Source organism: Mesoplodon mirus (assembly GCF_964341445.2).
Source record: "Mesoplodon mirus genome assembly, chromosome: 7".
Classification (NCBI taxonomy): Eukaryota; Metazoa; Chordata; class Mammalia; order Artiodactyla; family Ziphiidae; genus Mesoplodon; species Mesoplodon mirus.
In genome coordinates, this window is record NC_138983.1 from 47,347,229 (window position 1) to 47,362,075 (window position 14,847).

At 39.4% G+C, this 14,847-nt stretch overlaps 1 protein-coding gene across 5 annotated transcripts in view; it reads left to right on the forward strand.

The window, feature by feature from the left end:
- Window positions 1-14,847, forward strand: part of DLG2 (discs large MAGUK scaffold protein 2) — a 1,227,261-nt gene that overhangs the window by 1,070,944 nt on the left and 141,470 nt on the right. For all 5 annotated transcript variants that reach the window (XM_082627349.1, XM_082627348.1, XM_082627351.1 and 2 more), the window contains one exon: window positions 13,990-14,104. In XM_082627349.1, coding sequence (XP_082483475.1) covers window positions 13,990-14,104 — 115 coding nt within the window. The remainder of the gene's footprint in view (window positions 1-13,989; window positions 14,105-14,847) is intronic.

The following is a 14,847-nucleotide window of genomic DNA, read 5'->3' on the forward strand; positions in this document are numbered from 1 at the left end:
AAACCCTGGACATTTCCACTTTCTTTCTTATATGCCACATTGAGTTAAGCAGCCAAGCCTCTTCTTTACACCTCCCAAAAGTCTGTCCCCTCTTCTCTACTCCTGCTGTCCTCACCATCTCTCACCTGGACCATTGAAAGAGACCCCTAAATGACCTCCAGGATTCTGATCTCTCTACTGTCACTGTCCCATCTCTTTATCAGAACGCTGCTGGCTAAGTGACAAATATAATATATCCCTTAAGCCACCCAATGGTTCCATATTATCTTTGTTTTAGAGTTCCCATTTCTTAACAAACAATATTGCGCAGAGGACAGTTTAGGGTTACACTTTGTCCTTAAGTGACAATTTCAATTTCCTATACACCAGGGGAGACCTTCACTTTCTCATAGATATTTTGCCAAAAATCAGGGGAACAATTTTATAGGGAAAAAATAGTGAAATAAGCAAAATAATTTTTTTCTGCACCATAAAAATAACTAAACTGAGGATGAAATTGTTACCATAAATTGTGCTGAAGTTCTGTTCAGCTCCTGTTTGTGTGTTTGGGGGCTGTGGGTAATTTCCCATTATGTGATTTTTCTGGTTGCATGCCATAAAATACTTACAATAAATAGAAACACACATAGCATCTCAAGAAGTTAAAGGTAATCAGGATTGGAGATGAATCTAGCTAGGTGGTTTTAGGATTCAGAAATAGATAATTATGATGAGAAAGAAGTGGAGGATAAATAGTTCTCTCAATCCATATCTTTGGCGATTCTTCCTTTTACCTCAGTTGGAAAATGAAAATTCTTTTAGTGGGAGAGCCATGGAGGGATAGAACATATTTATCAAAGTTTCAACATTTTCAAAATGGCTAGATCACTTTTTTTATCAGGATGAAGGAGGAATAGTCACACCACGCTGTCAGTTATCAAACATTTCTCAGGCATCTACCGTGTGCCTCACAAATAATAAGCAAGGCTTTACAGATAATTAGTTTCATGTATGTGAAGTACTGCAAAGGAGTAATATCAGTTGCATGTGAAGGACCTGTCATAGGTCAGGGAGCTGTCTGAGGACATGATGTTGAAGACAGATGGTAAAGACAAGAAGCCAGATGGAGACCGATAGGAATGGTGTTCCAGGCAGAAGGAACAGCATGGAAGAGAATGGAACTGAGAAAATTTCGAAAGCTAGAATCTGAGGAAACCAAAAGAGAGGGGACGTTAAGACAAAGATGAGCTGGGGAGTTAAGCAGGGACCTTCTTGCCTTTATTAAGAATTGTAGACAGTATTCAAATTAGAAGCTAGAGCTCGTTGTGGAATTGCCACCACTGTGGAAATCAATGTAGACATTAGGTAGCAGTAATGAAGAGTCTTTGTGTGCAGAGACCACATTTTAATCATCTTCTCACTGGTGTCTAGCACAGAGCCTCGCCATGGTTGATGCTAAGGAAATGTTTGCTGACCGAACAGAAGCATTTGAGCAGCATAGCACTTTCATGGCTATTACCTCAGTGAAGTCTCAAATCGCTGCTAGGTCTAGGTGTACTATACTATGAGCAAACCAGGGTTCAGAGCGACACATGCAGGGGAGCCCAGGGGCAGGAGCCGGAGGAACCAGGCCCTGTCGTTCCCTGCCCACTATACTAGTGAGGAGGACTGACGTGATGTTGCCAGCTTTTTAACTTTATTCAATTAGGATGTTTAATCTTTTTAAATAATCAATTTAAATGTTTCTGTTACAAACATTTTTAAGCATATGCAAAATTAGAATTTTACAAAGAATGCTCATGTACTTGTCACCCATATTCAGTAGTGGTCAAGTTTGCCAATTTGCATCATATAGCGCCTAAAGTATTTTCTTTGCTGATGTATTTTAAAACAAATCCAACATTTATCTCTTTTCATCCCTACAGTATTCAGAAACTATAAAGAAAAAAAAGAGAACATGTTCTTATATTACCACAATGCCATTATCACACTCAACAGAATTTAAAATAATTCTTGGTATGATCTAATACGTAGTTTATAATGACTTAAATTTTTCTTTTTCCTAATCAGGATCCAAACAAGCACTATACGTTACATTTGGTGGTTATGCCTCTTAAGTATAAAAAGGACATTTTAACAACAAAAAAGTAAGAAAGAAATACTTTTAAAGACAAAAACCCCACAGTCTATTATGTAAGTTTAGATTTATGAAGTGCTCCTACCCTCAGCCTTATTTTTCATGCGGTGACATGGCCCTGCTCTCTGCAGGCGCTCCTGGGAATCCATGCCCGAAATTGTTGCAGATTCTGCAGTATCGGTGGCGGGGCTGATTGCTGTCTCTCCTGAGCATCTCCTGCCTCCCCGCAACCCTGTAAGTGCTCGTTAGACAGAGGGCAGCAAGTGAACCTGGCAGTCAGCCCCAAGTCTGGTGAACCTGCACCAACAGGAGCCATGGTTTGCAGTTGACTTCTAGTCTTAAACCCAGAATCACACTAATGACATATTGAGAAGCTTTCATTTGGGAAGTGTATTGGAGAAACCGAACAAAGCCTTTTTGTTTTGATCTTACCAGCCTGCCTTATAGAATTCGCTATAGGTATGAATCTGTATGTATCAGAAATTGGTTATTAACTGGTTACTTAGGGTGACCAAGCCAGATAGCCACGGACCTGTACATGTCAGGAGCAAAAGAGGGAGTAGCACTGTCGCTTGTAGAGCAAAGTGTAGTACCAGTGTAGTGAAAAAAGCTGGTTGAGGCTGGAACTAGACTTGGATTCAAATCCCAGCTCTGCTGTGTGACCTTGGGTGAATTGTCTAGCCTCTCTAAGCCTCCATTTTCTCTTAGTGTTCTTCCTGTTGTGCTTCTATTTATCTAGGAATGGTGGGTTATCCTCCAAGATAATATGTATATGTATTTCTCAAGGTGCTATTAAAGAATAAATCTGATAGGAATGTTGTGGAAGCAAGACAGATATTTGTACTCCTTATGTCATATCCAGGGGGTCTGCCAACCTGCCTACCTCTAGAACCAGACTGCTTTATCTTCTTTCTCTGCCCTGGTCTATAATTAGGCAAGAATATCATCCTTTTCACTGGGCAAGATCTAACTGATTATTACTGCAGAAGAACACAGGAAGCTTGAACATTATTATGTTAGCTTCTAGCTCCATGATTTTAATACAAAAGAAGGAACAGGACAAATCCAGCAAAGATTTAACATTTGTATTTGCCAAGGAAGCCTCTCTTATCTGGTTGGATGTAGTCTTAAGCACTTTGCCTTAAATTAGAAGGCACAGCTCCTTGATCCTTCTTCTGATGTACCATTAGCTATGAAACACATCAATTAAACTACAGCCTGTGCATCCCAGCTCTGAGCCTTTCACCCAACCTGCCAGCAGAACCTTCAGGGAGAATTGCCATTGTCAGCTAGGCCCTAATGATATCAGAAGTTTCCATTTTCCCCTCAGATTTTCACATCTCCTCTCTTAAGCATGATGTCCTATGTGGCTTTATTTCCATAGCCAAGACAGAAATCAAATTTCACAGCTATGGGGACAAATTTCAGATACTGAGGAAATATTCTAGGCAGAATGGAAATTTTTAAAAGGCTATATTGATATGAATCTTTGTTATCATCACTTTATATGGTATTCAGTTTATCAAATATCTTTATCTGTTTCTTCATTTGATCCTACAGCAACCTTGTGATGTAAGCAGGGTGTTAATTAACATTATCCCCATTTTATAAATGAGGAATATAAAGCTTCAAAAGACCTTAGTCTTTTTTCTTTTCCATTTACAAATGCTATCACATTTAATTTTCAAGCAATCTGATGAGGCTGGTGGTGTTTTTCTGTTGTACACATGAGAAAACCAGGTCTTCTCTGGGTCGAATAACTTGCACAAAATCCACCCTGTGAATTAGTGATGAACTTAAGATTTAAAGTTGAAACCTGTTTATTTCAGAGCTTTAAAAAGAAAAAACTTACACCAGACTACTCCCAGTTGCCTGAAGACACAGGCTTTGCCAAATTCAAAAAGTTTCTGTGGTGACTCCACTTTGCAATAATCCTGATAATCAAAGAAAATCTGCCTTTATGAATCCATAAAACAAAACTGGCATGAAGCCAAATTGAAATTTGATGTATCTAATTTTCAGAGTTACACACGTATTGTACGAAATAGCTGGTTGGGGATTCAGACTGTTGTTTGTCTATAAAACTTACTTCACCTCACACATTAAAGAATTCCTGAGCATTTCCTGAAACCTCTTTAAAGGGTCTCCAGCCAGGATGTGCAAAAAATTGTTCTAGTCAAAACAAATGACCCCAATTCTGCTGAGAAAGAGAGAGAGAAACAACATATCTTAATTCAGTATATTATTAAAAATTATTCTAAAAGGTCTGATCTACATTGTAGTAGATTTAGCAAACAAAAGGATCATTTTTTCCCCTGAAGTCTTTATTTATCTTGCCCAATTTAGCAAACATTTATATTAGCATTTACTGTTAACTGTGTGTCACACTCTGTTCCAAACATTGGGGATACAGAAAAAGCATGACAATGTCTTGCCCTCATGGCATCCATAACTAAGTTCTTAATGCTCAGTGCTAGAGATCTCTTACTTTGTGGAGTTCAGAAAAGATAACAGACTCACCCTATTGTCTAGGTTTCCCAGTTATAGTTGGATTCTAGGGAGTTTAGTTTTGAATCTGTTTATCTCTTTCTCTCTGTCTCTCTGTCTCCCTGTCTCTCTCTGTGTGTCACACACAGTGTGCACATGCACACACACACATACACACACACAGTAGTTTGGATAAGAAGTATGCCAAACAACATCTATAAATCTTCGGCAGTGGAAAATTGCATGTCACCACTTTTAACACAGAAGCAGGATGGCAACCTGAGAGATAAGTCAAGAGTTGGGGTAAAAGGCTAATTAAATCCTTAGGCAGAATTGTGGAGATCCACAGGCTGAAAATCCTTCCAGTGGCCAGAGGTTAGCTCTCTTGATGGCAGGTGGGCATGCCAATACACATATGGGGGGGAAGCTAGTCTTCTATAGCAGTCTATAAAAACAGCAGCCCTTCCCAGCATGACTACCTGAAAAACAGCCAGAGTCTGAAAGCTCTAAAGCTGTCTCTAAAGTTTGATGTAACATGGTGCGGCCTCTTTTTTTTTTAATTTATTTACTTTATTTTATTTATTTTTTTGGCTGCGTTGGGTCTTCGTTGCTGCGCGCGGGCTTTCTCTAGTTGCGGCAAGTGGGGGCTACTCTTCACTGTGGTGTGCAGGCTTCTTATAAAGGTGGCTTCTCTTGTTGTAGAACACGGGCTCTAGGCATGCAGGCTTCAGTAGTTGTGGCACACGGGCTCAGTAGTTGTGGCTTATGGGCCCTAGAGTGCAGGCTCAGTAGTTGTGGTGCACGGGCTTAGTTGCTCCGTGGCATGTGGGATCTTCCCAGACCAGGACTTGAACTCGTGTCCGCTGCATTGGCAGGCGGATTCTTAACCACTGCACCACCAGGGAGGTCCGCGTGGTGGAGCCTCTTCTGTGCCTGTCTGACTCTGAAGTTTTGGGGCAAAGAAAAAAGAAGAGGTGGTGAAATGGGAACTTTTGATTCTTTTCTGAGCTCCAAGTAAATAGAATTATTTTTGTATCATTCATTATACAAAAGAATTTTGACAAAGTATTGCTTCTTGGGCTTGAGACATAACCAGTATTCTATGGCCATCCTCCTATGCATGCCTATTCGGTTAAGAGTCTAGTGGAGAATAACATGTCTCATATTTTTCTGAAGAATGTACTTTTCAGTATGGGCTCACAGTTTTTAATTTTTAAAGTAAAATTGTCTATTATCTTTTGCAAAAAAAAAAAGAGTCTAGTGGAGAAAGAGCAGTGATATATATGTTTGGAATTTTCTAGTTTTAAGCACTTTTATTTATCATATTACATTGATTATAAGGCTAACATTTACCCCCTTTTACACCCATACATGTCAGCTTGTGAAATCTGAGTGAGTCTTGAGTCCACCCTCTCCAAAAACGGGACTATTATTAATTGGCACTGCTTTTTGAAATCAATACTGCTTAAAAAGGTGAAAATGAAGTACATTGTATTAGATATTCAGAACAACTTTGTATAGGTGCAGGGAAGATTTCCCCATTTTACAAAGGAGTAAACAGCATCTCTGAGAGGTTGAGGGATTTTCCCAACATCACTCAGAGCCAAGACTCAAATCCAGAACTTTGATTCCAGGGTACGGCTTTGAGACCCTGGTTGCTCTTCTCACACTACCAGTAACCGTACAGTTTTTCACAGAGATTTAACCTGCCTCACTTTCTCCATTGTAACATGTATCTGACTGTATTGACTTCTTCGAAGGTATCTCATTACTGTTTAGGAAGTGCTTGATACACATATAGGAGCAGAAATCTAAGTGGCAGATGCTCTTTTTATATTCACCCCAAAGAACCAGAAAATTAAAGGCTATGTACGAGCCTGTGTATGAGCTCCTTAAGGCAAAGAACTGCCCAGTGGATTCAGTATCCCTAGCAATTAGCATTGTGCCTGGCATGTAATAAGCCCTGAAGAAATGTTTGCTGAATAAATGAAGGAAGGTATTTCCCCCAAAGAAATGGAAACATTTACAATTGCTCACCTGTATCTCATTGCTGGAACAGTGATCAGATGCTATGCTAAGAATAGGTATAAACTATTCTGCCTGGCCCTGGTGACAACAGCGGTCATGTCCAGGTAAACAATATTGTGATTCCAATAGACTGCACCCATTGATATTTGCCCCAACCCTATTGGAAGGTGCCCCAAAGCTCAGGCTTCCTTAGCTTATAAGCCACCAAGAACTTCTAGCTCAGGTTTGTCTATTAAAAGCATCACTTCTTGGGTGAGCAGCAGGTGGTCTCTTCAAACTGCTTCCCCTGGAGTGTGGAAGTGGATAACTTGGCAGGAAAGCAGCCTGTTCTGCTTGGATGTACAGAATCCTGCTTACAGCCCAGTGATTTACCAGTTGTTGTTAAAGCTGCACACATATCCATAATGAGCAAATAGGAATAGGATGCTACCGTCCCCATTAGTGTGACTAAGGACTGGATATGCATTTGTCTTAAGAGGGACCATCACAGTAACAACAGAAAACAACTATCTTACATTTACAAAATGCTTCATGTCGAATCTCATTTTGATTCTCACACCACTTTGTGAGAGGAATCTCACAATTTACAGATGAGCAAACTGAAGCTCAGAAACTTTCCATGGCCCTGTTGGTAGTAAATGACAGGATTAAGGTTTAAAGCTGGCCTCCCAGCCTAAAGTTCCCTGTCCTACTCTGCTCACTGCTTCCTCTGGTAGCTGACAATCATGAGTCAGCTGGATGAGATCACAGCTGTGGAGGGGTATGCCACTCACCAGCTCACTTCGAGGACGACATGCCCATGGCTTCATGCTGTAGTCTAACGCACTGAGCTTATTGTTTTCTTCTCTCAGGCACAAGGCTGGCATCTGAGCCTTGAAGATGTGAGCAGTTGTTCAGCTTTAATCTATGCAGATTAATCCTATTGCATTAAACAACCCCAGTCTCCTCACAGGAGGCAGTGCCTCCTTTCCTGTGTGGATGATGGGGTGAATTTGCTTCTGGGTCTCCTTGTTCACACTTGACAAATTGCGTAGGAAGCAGGCATATGGCAGAGACCCCTCTCATGTGTAGCACATGGCATTCACACCCTTGCCCTTGCTCCATCCAAGCGTCCATCAGTAGCTAAAGCCTTGAGATGATACCGATGGATGAGGTCACTAATACTCCTGAAAAGGGCAGCAGCTTTGGTATTGGGCATCATTCTCCTGACCTCCAGATCACTGTGGATTTGTGAGAGGTCCCTGAGGAGCCATTTAGTGGTTGCCCAGTAGGTGAGTAGTTCCATACTGGTGCCAAGTGTCCCCAAGTACGGCCATCATTGCTCTTTGGCCTGGTAGAGACATCAGTTCATAACAGGCAGAGTAAGGCTGTATTAGGGGGTACTGGGAGCAGACCCAGCTTTCCATTTTACCTGGTACGGAAAAGGGTTATGACTTCTGCAAGCAGTGAACAAGAATAGCTGTTGAACTACACGTGAAAATTAACAGGAGGAATTGTCAGTAATTACCAAGAGCCAACCCTTTAGGTCCATTAGCTCTCTCTTGTAACCTTCCCAGCATGTCTTGAAGTAGGTACAGTTATTATTCCTGTTCTACTTATGAGGAAATTGAGCCCAACTTCCACAGTAATGCACAGCTAATAAGTGGCAGAGCCAGGATTCTGACCATATCTATGTAATCCAAATCTTCTACCCTGTCTACTATCATTACTCATCATGTCTAAGTGAAAGCAAATGATGTAATTCTAATGTGAATATGTCTAGTCAGGAACAACTAGATCGATACCCAAGAATGTGACATTAAAAAATATATATATGGCTTATCATTTATAGAGGGGAAAAAAGAACTAACCAGAGGTAATATTTCTTTTTTTTTTCCAGTGGATTTGTACTTTTAAAAATTGAAGTATAGTTGATTTACAGTGTTGTGTTAATTTGTGCTCTACAGCAAACTGATTCAGTTATACGTATATACATTCTTTTTTTAATATTCTTTTCCATTATGGTTTAGCACAAGATATTGAATATAGTTCCCCGTGCTATATGTTAGGACCTTGTTGTTTATCCCTTCTGTCCCTATATAAAAGCTTATGTCTGCTGACCCCAACCTCCCACTCCATTCCTCCCCCAACCTTCTCCCCCTTGGCAACCACAAGTCTGTTCTCTGTGTCTGTGAGTCAGTTTCTGTTTCATTTGTGTTATATTTTAGATTCCACATATAAGTGGTATATGGTATTTGTCTTTCTCTTTCTGACTTGCTTAGTATGATAATCTCTAGTTGCATCCATGTTGCTGCAAATAGCATTATTTCATTCTTTTTATGGCTGAGTAGTATTCCATTGTATATATATACCACATCTTCTTTATCCATTCATCTGTTGATGGACATTTAAGTTGTTTCCGTGTCTTGGCTATTGTGAATAGTGCTGCTATGAACATACAGGTGCATGTATCTTTTTGAATTAGAGTTTTGTCCAGATATATGCCCAGGAGTGGGATTGCTGGATCATATGGCAATTCTTTTTTAAAAATTAATTAATTAATTAAGTAACTTATTTATTTATTTTTGGCTGTGCTAGGTCTTCGTTGCTGTGCATGGGCTTTCTCTAGTTGCGGCGAGCGGGGGCTACTCTTTGTTGTGGTGTGTGGGCTTCTCACTGCAGTGGCTTCTCTTGTTGCAGAGCACAGGCTCTAGGCACGCAGGCTTCAGTAGTTGCGGTGTGCAGGCTCAGTAGTTGTGGCTCGTGGGCTCTAGAGCGCAGGCTCAGTAGTTGTGGCTTAGTTGCTCCACAGCATGTGGGATCTTCCCGGACCAAAGCTCGAACCCTTGTTCCCTGCATTGGCAGGCGGATTCTTAACCACTGCACCACCAGGGAAGTCCCGGCAATTCTATTTTTAATCTTTTTGAGGAACCTCCATACTGTTTTCCATAGTGGTTTAAGGTCCTGCTTCTTTAATGCAGTTTCCCACCTCAGCATTATCCTGCTTAATTTCCTTGTCAGTGTCCCATTCAAGAAGTAAACTCCTTTAGGTCCTTTTTCAAAACTATATGCCATGCACCTAGTACAATCCCATGTGTAGGGAAGGAGGAATGATAGACCTTGAGGTTGGAGAAACCGAGATGAGTGAGGCATACCCACTCTCTAAGGAGTTTATGGGACAATAAAGGAGAGGACCAGCATGCACATAATACAGTAGGTGAAAGGAGAGAGAGTGAGATTTTAGGAGGGCGGGGTAGAGAATTGAGGAGGTCTTAGGTTCTAAGGGAAAATTGTGGTGTTTTAATAGGTACTAAGATGTGATGGAGACAGACTGACCTCACAAAGATCCAGGGTTGAATGCTAGCTCCATGTCCGATGAGCTTTGTTACCTAGAAGCTTTGTGACTTTGGTGAAGTTAGTTAACCTCTCTGAACCTGTTCCCTCACCTCTAAAATAATATGCTTACCTCAGAGCTTTGTTAGGAGAAATAACATAATTTTTAAGTATGTAGCACAGAAACTAGTCTATTGCAGGTGTTCAGTTCAGTAAACATGAATTTTCCTTTAGAATATATAAAGATTGAGCACTTTAAAATATTAGAATGTTCTCCTGAGTGTTAGGAATTTATTGGAAAATATCCCAAAGGGGAGGGCGTGGATGTGAATGAAACATTTGGGGAAAGAAGAGGGAATTAAGATTAAATGGACATGGTAGTGTTAGATTTTTAACTTGTTGAAAATGTAGTTTTCAATACTATTGTAAAACATAAAGAAGACATACTTCACAATTTATCTACTTTCTTGTTTATTTCTAGAGCTTTTCTAATTTTAAACTTGTTTAACTATGAGAGGCTGGAGACATAGCCCCTCTCCTCTCTGTCTCCGTCTCTCTCTCACACGTGCATACACACACACCATTTATATTTGTAAACTCAGATCTTATTGTTTTTGCTTCGATGAAATTACTTGTAAAGCTTTATTTTTCAAAAAGGAGCAAAGAGGGATAAACACTTTTGAATACAGGATTTGTGTTTAACACGATTGTCAAAGTGGAGAAGTTGAGAACAAGATGATTCCAGTTAAGACAAATACAATACAATACAATACAACACACAATATAATACCTCCCCATCCATAGTGGAGAATGTAAACACCATAGAATACGATGTAGAATAAACATTTCAAAAGGATGGTAGAAAACTTTTTGGGACTCTAATGAGCCATACAGTAAGGAGAACGCAGGAAGAGCCTAATCAAGTGCTGATCACATACAAGTTAAGTATCAAAGAACTGTTTCCAAAATGTATGACATGGCTGAGATGGGGAGAGCATAGAGACTGCCAAGAGAATAGTAAAAATAACAGTGGGATTTGGGAGTGGCCATAATTAGACAGGAGTAAAGCCTTGAAATTAGGCAGAATAATTAGCCTTGAAGAAAAAAGTCCTAGAGAAGCATCTTGTCTTTCTTCATTTAAGAAAACTTAATATTGAAAACAGGCAATTTCAGTCCTACAGGCATTTTAGAACTGAATTCATTTCAGTTCCGCTCACTTCCTCGTTGATTATTTATTCATTCATTCATTCAGAAAATGTTTATTGAGCACCTGTTATTAAATGCCTCCTGCATACCAGACACTAGGTTAGGAACAGGCAAAGCCTTGGTGAGCTCAATCTAATGGGGAAGGTGAGCAACGGCGCAAATGACTGCAGTTTGGTGTGATAAGTACAGTAAAGTAGCAAAGTGGCGGTATGTAGTTGAGGACTGGCACTGAATTAGGTGTTTTGGTGGCGGGGGGAGGTGGGGGATGGTTGGAGGTGGGAGTTCAGGTTTTTGTCATGATTAATAAAGTCATCAAATGGTAAAGGGGTTGTCCTGGGAACAGATGGCAGATTCAGTGATTCTTAGGGGCGATGCATGGTGTTTAGCTAGTGACAGTGTGGAGCACGGCTCAGAAGGAACGGAGAGTTCCAGCTCTGTGTTCCAGGCTAGATTATTTTCTCCAAAAAATGCTGATGGGGGCTGTGTGACTCTGTGCAAAGCTTTGATACTCATGCTGTGGTGCTGTACAGACCTGCTGTGGATGTGCTCACGTACACCAAGATCCCTGTCTGACACCAAAGGCTGTCATATGGGAATTGTTAAATAAATTATAGTCTAAACTGTGGAATGTAATTAAGGGTATTAAGAAACATGATACTTATTATTTGAGAGAAGGTAGGAAAAGATCCAAGTTACACTGTTAAAAAGGGAGGAAAAAACATTAGCATAATATATAATTAAGATCTCATATGTGTGTGGGAGTATGTATATATTCAAATGAATTGAGAAATGTCTGCGGAAGTCCAGCACCCGCCAGCTGTGTACCTATAGGCTATGCTATAGGGAAGGACAGCAGTGAGAGAGAAGGGGGGATGGGGACCTCTCATTTTTTTTTATTCTGTGTTTTTCTATATGGTTCACATTTTTACAACATCCATGGACTTCGTTTTGTAATTTAAATAAGAAATGAAATAATGCCTATGAAGCCCTGAGCACAGCATCTGCCATGTGGCTGGCAGTAATATTAGTTGGATATTAATAGGATGGCAAGAAAATATGACTTGCTCAGAATGATTTAAATCTGCATATAGCATCATATTTATGGTTGTAAATAAGTGTTTTCTCTCTCTGCTAAAATGAAATAAAATAAATATCTTAAATTATGGTTAATAGATTTTAGTTAAATAGGTATTCTGCTTATTTAAACATTTAGGATTTAATTATTCAAAGAGAAGTTTTGAACAGGAAGTCTTCCAAATCTAGGTAATATCAGACTTCGCCTAATAAGCACCAGAAATTTCCCGTCAGTTAGGGTTGTCTGTAGAGCACTAAACTTTAAAAATATTTAACATTCAGAATTCATTGTTGTCTGTCATTGAAAACTAAGGTCAAATCATTTTCTTTATGAAATTCCACACCACAACAGCCAACAGCCAGATATTCAGTAAATTGAATTTAAATTTAATTTTGTGGAAGTTTTTATTATAAAAAAATTGAAGTATACTGTAAGTAGATCATCTTGTATTATATTCAGTCATTCTTGTTTTTGTGAAAAGTTATGAATAAATTGAATTGAAAAATCACATTGTTTTCTGAAATGTATTGAGGACCTCTGTGAAAATTCTTTATGCTTTAAATTCTCCGAAAGCAAGACACAGTTGTGCCAGGGAGGTGACAGACCAAGTTGGGATCAAGAACATGGAAACTTCAAAAGCCATTTCTTTTTCTATGCTCATTGTTTTACTAAGTGTCTTAAAACCTATTTTTCTTTCTTTATTTTTATTGGATTGATATGGTGAAAAAATTTTTCCTGTGATGAAATAGCATATTTTAATAATTATATTTCCTTGATTTTTTTAGACCCATATATTTTTTCTTTGAATGTTTCTAAAATAGATTTACTGTTTTCTAACCCTGATCTCCTGAGAAGCTGATTTAAATATATATTGTGTGTTAGAATTGATGAAGTTTGGCATGTGATGTTTTATATTAAAGCTATAAGGCAAAGTTGAGGTATGATCCCAAGTAATCAGCTTCTAAGAGCCCCCCAGGGGGGAAAAAAGCTTAGCAAAATTAAATGGCATTTTTTACACAGTTCATCACCAAACACTTGATACTCTGGTCTATCTGGCTGAGGGTAACTAGAGACTCACCTCCGCCCCTATACTATTGGTAATCCTTTGAACTTTTGGGGTTTTTTACCCTCTCATTTCTAAATTAATCCTATTATTTAGAGATAATTATAGATTCACATGCAGTTGTAAGAAACAATACAGGGAAATCCTATGTACCTTTTACTCAGTTTTTCCCAGTGGTAACATTTTAGAAATCTGTAGCATGCTATGACAAGCAGGATGTTGACATAGACATAATCCATCAAATTTATTCCAGTTTTCCCAGCTTTACTTGTAATCATTTGTGTGTGTGTGTGTGTGTGTGTGTGTGTGTGTGTGTAGTGAGTTCTGTGTCATTTTATCACATGTGCAAGTACCTGTATCCATGACCACAGTCAAGACAGGAAACATTTCCATCACCAACAAGGATACCTTGTATAGCCCATTTATAAAAACACCCACCTCCTCCCCCATGGACTTTTCACATATTGGGGATTTGGTGGTGGTATGTTTTTGGGAAATAACTGGTTTGTTCTTTTCCTCTTGTGAATGTCTTCAAATAAATAATATGAAAGTGAACCTTCTGTGTTCCTCCATTCTTGCACTGTGCATCTCCCCATTGCTTGGCAAAGGGACCAACAGGGACGAAGGGTTGCCTTGAGTGTGCAGTATTTCTAATTGCTGAAGGCACAGAACCAAATTTGCCACCTCCGTTTCCGTTCCCAGATTACGCTCGATTTGAGGCCAAAATCCATGACCTACGAGAGCAGATGATGAACCACAGCATGAGCTCCGGGTCCGGGTCCCTGCGAACCAATCAGAAACGCTCTCTCTATGTCAGGTAGGCAACAGTGTATTTCTTACTGTGATCTGTACTTGTGAGCCGTCAGCTTGGGGAGACAAAGGCGACTCCTTATAGCAATGGGACACGTGTTCTTGACTAACCTACACTTGTCAGTACACCACTGTAAGACCTTAAGTTTAACCATTTTGAAGAAATTTTTGAAATGTTATTAATTATGTTAAATTAGTTAAAGGTCCCTGCTTTTAACAAGTTCTTTGACCATGTTGTGATCCAGGGTAAAGTTCTTAGCATAGGTTGTAGTAAAAATAATGAGAAGAAATATTTTCAGTTCTGATACATCCTAAATTGAATATGTGGGCCAAAGCCCTGGATATTGGCTTACCATCAGTATGGGAAGAAAATATTCTCATATTGCTTCCTGGCCTGCTTGACATCTATGCATTAACTTTGGGGTATTGATTGGAAATCAGAAGTACTCTCTCAAAGAGCTATGTGGTTTTTTTCTTAAAAGTTTTGGTAGAATGACTTTCTTCTGTGGCATCTCATTACCAGTTGATTCTCAAACCACAAAAGTTACTTGTTCCTTGCCTGTCAAAACTCATTAATTTACCAGGAAAAAGATGACTGATTGAACTTGAAATGCCCTGTGGTCTTTCATCCCCATAGTTAACTGTTGAGTAAGATCCATCATCACTCAACTATAACATTCACCTCTTAGCATAAGCCTTCTATATTCCTCCCAAAATATACTTCATCAATGCTGACTCCACTTGAAAAAA